At 44.0% G+C, this 14,988-nt stretch overlaps 1 protein-coding gene across 1 annotated transcript; it reads right to left on the reverse strand.

Moving 5' to 3' along the window:
• Positions 1–259: 259 nt before the first annotated feature.
• On the reverse strand, positions 260–8,904 carry TMEM52B (transmembrane protein 52B). Its single transcript, XM_075553097.1, has 6 exons — positions 8,854–8,904; positions 5,400–5,443; positions 3,144–3,182; positions 2,455–2,624; positions 1,012–1,225; positions 260–287 (listed from the first exon to the last, which is right to left on the reverse strand). Exons 1-6 carry the CDS (start codon positions 8,902–8,904, stop codon positions 260–262), a joined length of 546 nt encoding a protein of 181 aa, XP_075409212.1.
• Positions 8,905–14,988: the final 6,084 nt, after the last annotated feature.

A 14,988-nucleotide genomic window follows, 5' to 3' on the forward strand; every position in this document is an offset into this window, starting at 1 on the left:
GTCCCTTATGAATATTTCCCCCAATACACAATCCCTCGGATTGCCAGCAGCATTACTTTGAAGTAGGATAGTATTTTTTTGTAGACATCTTTCATTACACAGTAAGCAGCCTGATGCCAGGGAAAGAAGTCCCTTCAAGCTTAGTTCAGTTAGTGCCACAAGCATGGAAGAAAAAAGCAGAAAGGCCTTAAAGGGAGAAAAGAATTACCACAATTGTCCAGTAGGTGGCAGAGAGGGCCCAAGTCAGAGACTAAAGTCCTCAGTTCCAGGATACACACCTTGTGGATGTAAGCAGCCAATGTGGGAATGGCGAGAGGGGCAAAGCAATGCTATTCCTAGGTATCACATAATTAAGTTAGAAAGAACGTGTGTGTGTGTGTGTGTGTGTGTGTGTGTGTCCCGCACGCGTTTTCAGGAAGAGAAATGGAGAACCAATGGGATGGTTATTAGATTCTGTGCAGTTCCTTTATAATCCTGGTGAGTGGGCCTACAAACCTTGGTTTTCCTTGTGTCGGTTCTGTCAGCCCAGACGGGTCCCCCCGCCCCTGGATTCTGGACAGCCACTTGGTTATGAAGCCATCCAAGCGGAAAAGTGGCCGTTCTCTTCAGACGCAGGGTGTTGGCGCATCAGTGTTGCGTTGGACCTGCCCTAGCCCTGTGCCCTGACGTGTACCACTCCTAGTCGGCAGCGAGAAAACCAACTTACAATAGCATATAGGTAAAGAGACCATCTCCATTCTGAATCCAGGAAGGTTTTTGAAACACTTTTGATGCTTTCCTGGTTTGGTGGAAATTGGCATGGCTAAAGGTCAGTTGCCAATTTCGGCCACTAGATAAAGCAAGGGAATTTGGCTGAGAACCAAGAGCGATCACCCATCTTTTTCACAGAGGCATGTTTGGATGGCGCCCCTCATCTTTGAGAGGAAAGGAAATGGCCCTTAAGTCTGCGCACCTCTCCACTCTTGAGATCCGCCCGTTCTTAAGCAAAGTCCCCGTCAGTTAGGAGGAGGCTCCTTCTCTCTGGGCGTCGGCTGCTTTTCCTCGGGCACTGGGGGTAGATCAGGTGCTTTCTGCCCACACCTGGCTACGGTGAAGCGACTCATGTGAAGTGCTTCTTCATAGCCAGGGAGGGTATCCAAAGAGGAAGGCACTTGACCCAGGGAACTGTGGGAATGAGCCACAGCCAGGATTCTTCTCGCAGCAGGACCAAACACCGATTGCAAGGCTGATTAAGAAAAGAAACAAAACACAAATGAAGGAATGGCATGAACATAAACATGACCCACTCATACATCAGACACATACAATACACTCAGTGTCGCTCCATTCTGAACAAATGTTTACACGCACTTTTACTCATTGCCATGCGTTTAATGACAATTCTGTTTAGCTTGTTTCGAAACAAATTTCATCTCTGCTAAAAGAAGCTGCCTTCTCTGATATCCTGACATAATCTAAACTCTGTTCCTGTATCTCCCGACCGGGTCCTCTCCTTTCTGCCCGTGTGAAATACTTCACCCCCTCCCACTGACCATGCAGCCTCTCTGGGAATCTTTGTTTGCTGCCTTATTAAGCTGTTCTCTGAGACAGCAGTTAGGGAGGGAGGCAGAAGAGATACATAACAGTAAGCTATATTGTTCTTTCTTCAAAATACGTGATCACATTGTTTGGGAACCTGATGTTCTGACTGATATTTACTCCTCAATTTTAGGAAACAATGTAATAAATGGGATGGAGAAAGTCATGGGAATTGCCTTATGCTCACCCTAGGGGATGTGAGGGCTGAAAGGGAACGTGGCTGAAGTGCTGAAATTACGGGCTACTATTTTGCATAAAGATAGAACATAGAACATTCAGGTTTTCACAAAATTCAACTGATGTTAAAGGAGGGATATCCTTAGAACTTATAATGACTGGGGAAAAAACAAAGTTTATTATTTTTGAATCCTTCTTACTATAAAACATTTCCAGTAATATCAGGTCTCTAGGCAAATCATTTTGCTAGACCTTCATTTCAGAGGGCCTCTCCTGCCAATTGCTGCTATTGGAGCAACACTTTCATCCAGCCTTGTGCTATTTTCTTCAGTCGGTCATTTGTCCAGCAAACAACTTCCATAGACCCCATCACCAGACAATTCAGCTACTAGCAACTAACAAGAGCCTGAGTTCTAGAACCTCAATAATATAAAGTCAGTGTTTCTAGACCTTTGTACCCACGTGCTCGGCCACTACCCTCAACCTTGAGCCAGCCAGCTGCTCTGGGGAAGAACAGACGCGGAGATCTGTCCTCAAAGGTCTACTTCCTCCAAGGTTACTGCCTCGGGAACTCAAAGGGCAGGAAGATGCTCCATCCTATGTGGCCTCTAGGAGCTGGGCCTCATTCCACCATGGTGTTTGTTTTTACAATCATTCAAGCAGAGTCCCGCTCGCATGTTACAATACCCGTGCACTCACACGTGATGGTACTCTGGAGTGTGCTGTCATGGTCAAAAGCGATGACTGTCACTTCGTAGGGGGGTGGGCCCCCGTCTTCCCCATTTCGCTGGCGACTCAAACAGCAGCAGCGGAAGCACGCTGAAGTCAGGCCGCACAGAAGCAGCAACCCCGCGATGACCACCAGCAACCTGCAAGGAGCCCGCAGCGCCAGCGAGGGTTCTGGTGTTTGACTGGGGGTTGGGCCACCATCAGTCACCATGTTTGCATTTAGATTCTTGTTGGAATATCTTATAGGAAGGGAAAGACTTTCCTGCTAAAGGTCTCATTTTTCATAACACTCCCCCCCACCCCCATGTTTGCAACAGGCCCGCCAGTTCCTCACAACAACTGAGAGGAGATTGAAGGTGGTGGGGAATGGGCTACCGTGTCCGATCTCTGCTCTGTGGACACATTTCCAGACAGGCCTTGAGGAAAGGACACAGTAATCTTTTGAGGTTGGTGGGCGAGATGGCATCAACACAGAAAGTTCTGGCATGCTGTCACGTAAGTTAGTGACAAGGAAAAGAAACTTTATGCGATTCTGATAAGTAGAAAATCGGTCTCATGCCTTTTCTTCTTGCTGACAATTTGTTTAAAAACCAGAAAAGCAATGTCTCTGAGAAAAAGCCCCTTTTTATATCTTCCTGGGGATTCTAGCAGAAACTTACCATATATACCAGAGATGCACCCAGTCTGTGGTTAGGCAACTAGGGAGAAAGAATAGAGCTTGGTAAAATAAAAAACACAGCCAATGCTTGTTATATAACTTGGGAATCAGAAATGCGGTTACTATATATAAGCCTTGTTCAAATAAAAGCATACAATCTTCATATGGATGATGTTATTTAAATTCCAGCGTGACCACTTGGATGTGTTGTGAAAAGAGACAGTGTTTTGTTCTTCACCAGTATTTTACATTATAGACAGCATTGTGAAAATTAGTCTTTGAATCCTAAGACAAATAAGTGATTATGAAAAGAAAGCTGATAGAAAATGTAACACTGGCCATGAGTAAGTTAAGGTGTGTATGGATCTGAGGGCCATGACATATACATGGGAAGCGAATTCCAGCTGTGAGCAGGAAAGCAATGGCTGTCCCCTGAGCGGTCGCCACACCCCACTGAGACCCCACAAGAAGTTGGGGGAGCAAGGTTAAATTTGCCCATAATGAAAACATACCAGTGTAAATTAAGTATGCCCAGTAGAGGGTTTCTCTGTCGGATGACACAAATGAAGAGGATGGAGTGCAGGATTAGAGGAAGGTGAAAAGAATTGGGGGAAGGGGGTACACTTTGTTTTTTTAAAGAGTAGATCTTTCTGCATACTTTCTGACAGACAATGAAATCTATTGAAGTCCATTTCTATCTCCTCTTTTTGGTTACATGTTTGTACAAAATATGGTTGGCTTTTTCAAGGTCACTTCTCGGTGTGCTTTACAAAAGAGAGAAAGCCACAGCCACCAGGTCAATTCTGACTCACAGTGACCCATGATAGGATTTCTGAGATGATACATCTTTACAGGAGCAGAGAGCAGCCTCAACATTCTCTTGCTGAGTGGCTGGTGGGGTTGAAGCACCCCCCTGGCTGTTAGCTGTGCAATGCTTAGTGACCGTGCCCCAGGGCTTCCTCATATGTCCAAGGCGCTTCTGAGAGTTCTACATGAGGGTTCTGATTCTGTGGAGAGGGATCTTCCTATATTGGGGTGACAATGTGAGGCACCATTGGGTCTATTCTGACGCAGAGTGACCCAGGTGACAGAGCGGACCTGCCCCATCGGGTTTTCGATGCTGTGATGGTCATGGAAGCAGATGGCCAGGCCTTTCTTTCTGGCAGCCACTGGGTGGGTTTGAACCACCAACCTTCCTGTTGAGCACCTGAGTGTGGGACAATTTGTGTTCCCAGGGCTCCTTCCGATAGCCGTATGTGTTTAAAATCTCAGACCCCAAGCGCACAAACCCACTGCCATAGAGTTGATTCCAACTTCTAGTGCTTCTGACAGCTAGCATATGGCAAGGAGCCGGGGTCCAGAGTGTATGCACCCCAGGAGCCCTGCTAGCACTGTGGGGTAAGCACTGGAAAGCTCAGGCCATTTGCTATCATAAAGATGCGCATCCTTGGAAACCCTCTCTTGGGTAGTGATGCATCAGAATCGATTCTATGGCAGTGCATTTCACAATGTTATCATAGCATTAATAACACAGACAAGCACCGTCTGCCCGAGTCTAACAAGTGTGGCCTTTGGGAAATCATGTTCACGTATTGTCTCTCCTCCCGCACAGTCCTTTATTCAGACGCCCCTTGTTTTTTGTAGTTTACCTGCAGGTGGAGTAAATCACTTGCATTTTTAATCTCTATATGCTGGAGCCTGCCCATGACCTACTTTTGACAGAGTTAGTTGTAGCGATATTTCCATCAAAGCAAAAGCTACATTTTTTAATGTGCTGTAAAAACAGAAAACTGCTTTTCAGCTTGGAGCTGGTGGTACTGCTTTGGTAATCACCCAGCTCCTGCAGCCTGTGACGAGCTGTTGAATACAGTCTGTCTTGATGAGTCACAGAGCAGCAAGGTTTTGCAAGTCTCAATAAGGTCACTATAAGGTCACTGTGAGTGGACTTGACCAGACAGCAACGGACTTTACAAACTTCCTTCGGACTGCATAAAACCAGAGAGCTTAGCTTCTGCTGCATTGATGGGAAGATTGGCTTTGGAAACAACGCTCTCAGCAGTATTATTTTGAGTCCTCAGGATGACACAGGCTGATGTCATTATATTTGGAAAATCTGTGATATTAGCCGCTTGATGCACATTTAAATGGATAGGAAAAAGGGAAGTCACGGATGTCTAATGATGTCTTGACCCGATTTTGAGTATTGATGCCCTTGTCTGTCTTTCCTTCCCCCTGGCTGCGATTCTCAAATACTTACTGTTCAGGATTGGCACAATTCTCTTCACATCTTGCCCCAGAAAGCTGGAAGAAGGGAAATAATATCAGACAGAGAAGTCGTCTAATGGGCTGAAATAATGAGAAGGTCACAGGGTCAGTCTGGGCTTTAGTCTTGAGCTTCCATATCTTATAAGCCATCGGGTCAATCCTGACTCAGTGATCCTATGTAGGGCCTCTGAGGTGGTAACTCGGAACAGACAGCTTCATCTTTCTCTCTCGAAGTGGCTAATGGAGTTCACTCAGCAGCAACGTGGTTGGGTAGCAGTCTAACACCAACGGTACAAATCATATAACCCTCCTTTCAGCTCCTAGTGATTTTCCCGGACTCGTGGATGCATCTGCTGTGCGTGTCGGTGTCCTCTGCACGCATCTCTTTCTATTTGGCTTTTTATTTTGTTTAAATAACTCTTACGCGGTTATGTTTAGGATTTTGGTAAAGTGGGTTACATGTGGGACTGCCAATCACAAACTCAGCAGTTCAAATCCACCAGTCACTCCCACAGCGAAAGAAGAGGCGTTTTGTTCCCAGAAAGGTTTATAATTTCAGAAACCCAAAGGGGCGTTCTACCCTGTCCTGCGGGGTCAGTCATGAGTCAGAATCTATTTGATGGCAGTGGGTACGATCCTCAGGCATGAGCTCCTGATCATAACAAGAGCAAAACCAGGTTTCCAAACAGGGTCACTTCCACAGGTTTAGGGGAACCTTGTATATTCCTCTGTGTGCATCTCTTTCTATTCTGCCTTTTCATATGTGGGGAGGGTATTGCTTAATCTACACAATTACACTCAAGGTCTCCCCAAAAGCCATGTATTTTCCACATGCAAAATATGTGGTTTGTGAGAGTCACTATCTCTCTGTAAGCAAGGTAGCCATTTGTGACAGCTTGCTTGCCCTAGAATTTCCCTTATCTGTCCCACGGGACACTGTTCTGGTTCTTCTCACTCCTACCTACTGGCACATTAAATTTGAATTTATGGCCCCTTTCCCTGCTGCAGTGCCACATCAATAACGCAGCATCGAAGAGAAGCAAAGGAAAGGGAGAAAAGACTGTATTTCTTGAATAGCAGCTAGTCAGTAAACGATAAGAGTGGTAAGAACCCACGATTTCCCACAGTGTTCCAGCACAACTCCCCTGCAGGCAAGTACACGAGGGTGCTTCAGAAGGGTGTGGAAATACAGGCTTCAAAGATAACAGCTCTTTTTTTTTCCCAGAAAATTTTTGAAGCTCATTTTTTAGAACTGAAAACCTGCGCTCATCTAGTTAACTCTGACTTGTAGGTGAGGAGGGTGCATTGAACCAGATGTTGAATCATGGAACAACACAGGAGCTTACATAACCTGACTGACTGCACACATGGTCAGAATTCACATAAAATCATATCATAGGTATGTGTTTTATGGATTAATAGGCCCTGGACAAATCAGTGTTAAAAATTGCTAGATCATTTATACGCCTCAGAGAGAGACACTATGTTCCTTGTCCTACGTTATATCTCAACTCACTTTTTATTTTAATTTTAATAAATCATTTTATTGGGGCTCTTACAGCTCTTATAACAATCCATACACCCATTGTATCAAGCACATTTGTAGATATGATACCATCATCCTTTTCAAAACATTTTCTTTCTACTTCGGTAGCAGCTCCCCCCTTTTCCCTCCCTCCCCCATCCTCCCTCCACCAGGAACATTTGATAAATTATACATTATTATTATTTTCATATCTTATACTGTCTGCTCTCTCCCTTCATCCACGTTACTGTTGTTCGTCACCCTGGGTGTGGGGGAGTTGGGGGCGGGTTATGTCGAACATTGCAATCAGTTCTCCCCTTTCTCCCCATACTTTCCCCCCTAACCTCATGGTATCACTACTCCCATTATTGTTCCTGGGGGGCAGGGGTTGGGTATGTATCCTAGATTCTGTGTGTCCAGGGCTCTTATCTGTACCAGTGTACATGCACTGATCTAGCTGAATTTGTAGGTTAGAACTGGAGTCATGATAGTGTTTCGGGGTGTGTGAAGCATTAAAGACTTAAAGGAATGTGGTGTGTTTTGTCATCAATTGACCTTTACAAAACCTCCTTTAGGTAAACCTCTAGTTTAAATGTTGTCTAAAATCAGTTCTCTCTTCCAATACCTTGACTAATCTGATATTTCAGGAAGATGATATAGCAAAACTCTTTTAAAAAGGGACAGAGACTTTTACAGAACAACCTTGTGGGCTCAGGGACAGGTGTGATGGGGTGAAGGCAAGAAGGTCACATACTAATGACATATGAAAAGGATATAAAGGACAAGCAGTGCTCTAATTCTCGTGGCTTAATAGTGATTCACTGGGCTGCTAAAAGCAAGGTCAGCAGTTCAAAACCACCAGCTGCTCTGTGGGAGAGACAGGCCTTTCTACTGCTTGAAAAGAGCTAGTCTTGGAGACTCGCCGGGGCAATTTGCCCCAGCCTACAGGGTCGATATGAGTCACAATCAACTGGATGGCAGTGAGGTTTTGGTAGCAGTGGTCTTCTGCAGGGCATTTGAGAAGCACCTAGCTCTCTGTTTTGTTTTTATTTAAAGACAGGATCACAAAGGACGACAACACGCGTGCTCCCTGGACAAACCACTGCGCTCTGTTTTATTTTCCTGAGGGGAGGCCAGAGGACCCCGATGTGCTCAGGCCTCTAGCAAAGAGAAAAAGAGTAGTAAGGGAAAGAAACAGGAAAAAAAAGAGGACAGGAGAGGTAGAGAGAGAGAGAGAGAGAGAGAGAGAGAGAGAGAGAGAGAGAGAGAGAGAGAGAGAAATATGTCATTTATATAGGATACACACACACAAAATCTCAACTGCCAGGAGCTGTACAGGAATTGGAGTCTCTAGTTTCTTCATTTTTCTCTCCCTCTTGATAGGTTTCACAGCCGCACACACTTGCCCTTGACAAATGTCCAGGATGTCTCGGGCCAGTGACCCCTGCTCAACTAATGGGTTGCTTAGGGGGCTTTGGGTTTATAGTTGGGGGGAGAAGTAAAGAGTCCAAAGTACTTTTTAAGTGCTCCTCTTCTTTAACATAGCTCTGGTCTGGAGGCATTTAAACCCCCCAGATCAGTATTTGGAAGTATGGGAGAATTCAGTGTAGAGAAAATAAGTAGCTGGTTTTGATCTTTTAAAGTACGTTTAGAGAGCGAGACAGTAGGTGATTGTTTAAGAAGCCCCGGCTATCCTATTTGTTTCTCTTGCCACCCTAGTTTGGGCCCTGACATTTTCATTAGTCACACATGCACCCACATCACTCCACAATAAAACAAAAACCTTCTGGCCATTAATTTCTTCAAGTAACCCCTTGGTTCTATGCATGCCATTTCTCCCCATTCATTTCCTCCTACAGCCTTCTGAGAATTGATTTATCTGAGACAAGTCCACTTCCAGCCTTTTCCCAAGTGCACTCACCTGGATGAAGCCCACCAGGGCAGAGGTGGTGGCGTGGCCTCGGCCTCCCATTGGGCTCTGCTCCTCCTTCTCCACAATCAGGCGCTGGGCATCTCTTGCCTCCTTTCTGTGGTCTGCACCATATTCGACTGCTGACCTGGACGACTTAAGGAAAGGAAACTTTCTCAGCTGTGCATCAGTTCTCTCTGTGTGTGTCTCTCTCTCTGTGTGTGTGTGTCTCTCTCTCTCTCTCTGTCTCTCTCTCTGTCTCTCTGTCTCTCTCTCTCTCTCTCTCTCTCTCTCTCTCTCTCTCTCTCTCTCTCGCTTTTATGTCTTTCTTTCTGCTTTATCCTGTTTTCCTTCTCTACAGCAATTTTTATGATCTAGATGGTTGTTTCCCTTTTTGCCCCCCTTCCTGAGTATCACTCTCTTTACTATCTTCCTTTGCCTTTCTCTGACTGCTCTCCCAAGGAATACAGCCAGGAAGGACACAGCTCTTCTCTGAAGTAGCTATTTTTCTAGGCAGTGCTGAGAAACTAGGCTTTGAAGAAGGCTAAAGGCAGATTTCTGATGACCAATGTACTCTCCTCTCCATTAGAAAACAGGTGATATTTTTCATCCTCATCAAAGCAGTCCAGGTGACTGTTGAAGATTGAAAGTCACCCTTCCAATTTCCATGAATCCGTTCCCCCCATGTGATCAGCCCCCTCTCTCGCTCTTGAAGCTTAGTCCCTCCCATTTGCTTTGTTGATAATCAACTCAACTGGTTCTGGGTCATTGGTTTCTGACCACTGAGAGAGCTAGGGCTTAGAGATTGCCCATGAACTGGAAAGCCATCCCATCTGTGGGGAAAGTAGGTTTAAGGCTGAGAATGTCCATGTGCTGTGGACCGCACTACCTGACACTTGTTTCACGATCATTCTTCGTTTATGTTCTTAGACAGGTGACTCTTAAGCAGCCACTAGGCAGACAGCAGTCACTTGGATGTACACAGTGCTTTGTTACAAATCTCTTGTTCTTTTCCACGTGAGTTTCTTTTTACTTAATTTAAGCTTTATTAGCTTCGGTGGCAAGATTTGTTTCTCACCAGTTGCCATTAGAACCAATAAATCAGACAGACACTGTTTTATTTTAAACTAGGTTTCAAGGTCTAACATTCCCTGCTCACTCTCTTTCCTATTTGGTAAAGTGGCATTGCAATGGAGAAACACACCTTGCCACCCAAGAAAATAACACGGAAGATGCGAGTGAAAATAAGCACATGTGGAAAAAATTGAGTATTTGTAAAGAGACATATCTGTAAACAAAAACTAATACTGCATGCATGACTGACTCCAAGCAGTGTCCTGCCCCTCAAAGCAAAGTGCTTTGTGAGAACCTGTCGGAGATGCCCTGTTTGCAGATCTCACTCAGTGTTGTGTGCCACACAATTAATCTCGTCAAAGATGATAGTTCATGGTTGTGGTAGCACTTGTACAGCATGGCTTCGTGGAATTGAACTGTGGAATGTTAGGATATCTGCAAGAGCTCCCCACAATGGTTTTTTTAAAGAGTGGTGGTTTGTAAGGATGTCTCTATATCTTACGGGCTAAACAAAGCCGTCTTTCAAATGTTTCGAACTCTGAATGTTGAGTAAAACTGAGGCATGTTGACCGGGACTGATGACACACTAGAACCCTCACACAATTTGCCCATCAGAAGGAAAAATGTTTTCTTTCTCTCCGTAAGGAAATCAAGTCATAGGACAATAGCCTCATATGCGAGCAGTGATGTTAAATCTTCCAATTCCACAATCCATTGGGCACATCTAGCCTTTTATTTCCCCTCTAAGCAAAGGGAATGGCATTAGTGTGAAGATGGGTCTCCAAATCTCATCAGAAATCTTGGCAAGATAGAAGGTATTTTATCAGTCAAAGAAAGCAGGTTCTAATCCTGGCCCTCCAATGAAATGATTTTGTTTCTCTAAGTCTTGAAGTTCTCCTTCATAAAGCAGGAGTGAAAAGACCTGGGGGACCTGCTCTGGACCTGAGCGCTTTCCCGAAGAGAAAATGCAGGCACGATCTGGGACCCAGACGATGTAAGTAGAACAGATCTGCTCAGAGAGCCAGGCACATGGTTAGCATCGTTGCTCTTTCTCTCCTCTTCCCTCTCTCAGAGAGAGTGAGCAGCCTGGCTGAGAGACTAGATACCTGCATTGCTGCTTATTAACGGTGCGACCATGTACAAGTTATCACGTCTCTCTCTTAACTCTGTTTCAGAGTAGATAAAATCAGAGTGACGGCAATAATGGCTCCTGCATAGATTTATGAAGAATAAATGATTATCTATGAAATGTACACAATAGTCCCCATTTTGTAAGTATTAGCTAAAATGATTTTGATTTATTCTCAATTTTACCAGTGGCTTTCTCTTTCCATATGCAGGATAACTGACATCCCCGTGCCTTTTGTGTATATTTTCATTCCAAATGCCACCGGTACACTGTTTTCCGTTTTCCCATGATCCCAATTCTTGCCCATTTCCCCTTGCTAATCTGAGCATCTCTTCTCCTAACCATGCTAGCCCTCGCCAGAATGAACAGGTTCGCCTGTGAACTTGACTTTCTCCCCTATTGCACTCCCCAGCTATGTCACTGCCATTTTGCCCTCCAGCCTCTTAACAGGTTTGAACAACTAGGGTTCTATTAATGACCTCCTTGTTATTTCTCCTTCTTAAAACTACTACTGCAATTGGTTTGCTGGTTTACTTCACGTTTTTTGTTTTTGTTTTCACTGGATTAGTCCCGGTGGAAAAGGAATCAAGGGAAATAAAAGCCTTGACTTTTCTTAAGTGGAAAGGGTTATTCCTTGTGCAATTGTTGCTTCGAGCTTGGTCCCTATCAAAGTCTATAAGTCAAGAATGATGAGAGAAGATAGAGGATGCAGGTGGAAAATTTGAAAAATGTATGCAGTGGACAAGTGCTTGAAGAATGCAGGTGGCTGGAGCAGAGTGGAATAATCTCATCACCATCCTACACAACCACGTTGCAATTCCATTAAGCTAGTGAATCATTAGCTTCCTCCCCGGGCTATTAAGGAGTTGGAGTGGAACCAATGGGCATCTCATGTACACAGGTGTTTTCACCTATAGCTTCAGGGCCTTGTTATACAACAGATAAAACAAGTGGGACTAATGTATTGCTTACTTCTGGATCCTTTGATTGCCCTCTTTCTTGACCTTACCAAATTCAGCTGACCCACCTTGAATGGTTTTTCTCTGTATGCCCCAGTTAAATCCAGAGCTGAACCATTATTTTGAGGAATAAGCTCCAGTAATAAGCAGCTGAGTAACTGGGGCTGGACACCTATATGACTTCCAGAATAGACAACACAATAGGAGGAGCAAGCTCCCTTTTGCCACTCCAGGGGGCTCGTAGGAGGCAAGGTGAAAACATAACTATATAAAAAGTGGGAACCATAGACGCCTTGAAAGTGCAGAAGGATTCGATTTTTAAATGTTTTGTAAGATAAGAGCATTAAGGGTATTGCAGGCTGTATTCTTTTACATGCTGTGTAACAACTCCTATACATTACACAAGTATTCTATAAAACAACACTCATTTGTCGTCGTCATTAGGTGCCATTGAGTTGGTCCTGACTCCGCAACTTTACGCACAGCAGAACAAGACACTGCCTGGTCCTGTGCCATCCTCACAGTTATGTTGGAACCCTTGTTGCAGCCACTGTGTCAGTGCATCGCATTGCTGGTTTTCCTCTTCTTTGTTAGCCCTCTGCTTTATAAAACATGATGCCCATTTCCAGGGACTGCTCGGTCTCTGCTGGTAACATGTCCCAAGGCCCTGACCTAAAATCTTGCCACCTTACTTCTGAGGAGCATTCTGTCTGTACTTCTTCCCAGATAGATTGGCCTGTTCTTCTGGCAGTTTGTGGTACTTTCAATATCTTCACCAACACCACAGTTCAAACGCATCAAATCTTCTTTGGTCGTCCTTCTTCATTGTCCAACTTCCACATGTGTTGAGGTGATTGAAAACACCAGGGCTTGAGGAAGGCACATTTTAACCCTCAAAGTGACATCCGTACTCTTCAACATTTTAATGACGTCTTGTACGGGAGAACTGCCCAATACAATACACCATTAGATTTTTTTTAACTTCCCTGAGTATTGATTATGGATCAAGCAAAATAAAATCCTGACCACTTCAAATATCACCCTTTGCCATGACGTTGTCTGTTGGGCCCGTTTTAAGGATGTTTGTTTTCTTTACAGATTCACTATCTCACATTTCACTGAGCCTTTGCACAGCTGAATGGCTGTTGATTTTCCATATACAGTTTGTATTATATTGAGGCGTTTTCCTTCCATTCCTATCTTCTTGACTGTCTTAAACAGGAATTGGAGTTTGATGTCATCGAATGCCTTTTCCTGATCTATTGATATTTTCATGTGGTTCATATCATTTTTCATGTCAATGTGGTGAATAATACTAATGGTCTTTTATATGTTGACCCATCCCTACATCCCTGGAATAAAATTCACTTGGTCATGGTTTTATACCTTTCATCTTCTATTGGCCCATATTTTGTACAGCTTAGGTTCTCACAGGACTGCAATTAAAGTGCTTGCTGGGTTGCGTTTTCAGGGGGAAAGCTTGACTGGGGGAGGAGACATTTCCAAGTTTCTTCAACTTGTTGATATAATTCATTTCTTTATACCTGTTGGGCCTCTGATTACAGAGAGAGAGAGAGAGAGAGAGAGAGAGAGAGAGAGAGAGAGAGAGAGAGAAAGAAGAAGAAGAAGAAGAAGAAGAAGAAGAAGAAGAAGAAGAAGAAGAAGAAGAAGAAGAAGAAGAAAGAAAAGAGAAGATTGATACTACTTCCCTGTTGTCAGGAGAGACCAGTCCAAGAAGAAGGACCTCATGGTTGGTAAAGCAGAAAAACACCATAAAGAAAAAGGCCCTGAAAGATGGATGGACACCGTGGCTGCCACAGCGAACTCCAACGTTAGGACAATTGTGCGGATGGCAGAGGACCAGGCCATATTTCGTTTGTTATTCATAGAATCGCTATGAGTCAGAACTGACTTGGCGACCTTTTAAAAACACCACCACTGCCTGGACAATCACTTGTCCATGACCACATATGCCCCACCACCTTTGTCATACCCAGTGGTTAGAAGCACATCATTGTTCTTGCTCACAGACGGGGAGGGTATGATACAAAGTGATAAACACCAGGAGGCTGTGCTGATAGAGCCACCTAACATCTGTTCACTTGTTTGCCATGCAAGGATTGTAGAAACCACCACCCCTATGGTCCTTAAAAAAAAAGAATGAACATTTTGAAATGTTCTGTACCTTTTACATACCTTACAAACATAAAGACGAATGATCCAATTAAAAATCGGGGAAAGAACATGAATGGACATTTGACCAAAGAAAACATTCAGGCAACTAACAAACACATTAAGAAATGCTAACAATCATGAGCTGTTACTAAGTAACCCAGCAAACAAACAAAATACTCACTGCCATCAAGTTGATTCATAGTGATTCTATAGGGCAGAGTTGAACTGGCCCCTGTGGGTTTCGGGAGACTGTAACTCTTTAGTGGAGTAGAAAGTCTCATCTTTGAATAAGGGAGACTAGAGAAGAACTGATGCATTTGGATGATGCTGTTAGGATGATACAAATCAAAGCAACGATGAGGTATCATCTCACTCCAGCATTAACAAGGCAAAACAAGTATTACGGAGATGCGGGCAGATTGGAGCCCTCACCCACAGCTACTGGAATTGTAAAGTGATAAGCCACGAGAGAAAATGGTACAGATCATCCCTAAAATGTTGGAAATAGCAATACCACTTGATCCAAGAGAAGTAAGAGCAATAACACAAATGTCTGTCACAGCATGATTCACCATTCATAATAGAAAAATGATGGGGCAGTGGAAGAATCAATGAACTATGATCCATATTCACAACGAAACACTAGACAAGGTTGAAAAATAGCGGTGAATGTGCAAAACACTTAGTAACATGGATAAACCTGGAGGACACATTGCTGAGGGAAATAAGCCAATTGCAAAATGACATATATTGGATGAAACAACAGATATAAAAGTAAAGGTTTTCACACAAAAAGAGAAACATACTTCG

This window comes from Tenrec ecaudatus, chromosome 6, assembly GCF_050624435.1.
Source record: "Tenrec ecaudatus isolate mTenEca1 chromosome 6, mTenEca1.hap1, whole genome shotgun sequence".
NCBI classification, from domain to species: domain Eukaryota; kingdom Metazoa; phylum Chordata; class Mammalia; order Afrosoricida; family Tenrecidae; genus Tenrec; species Tenrec ecaudatus.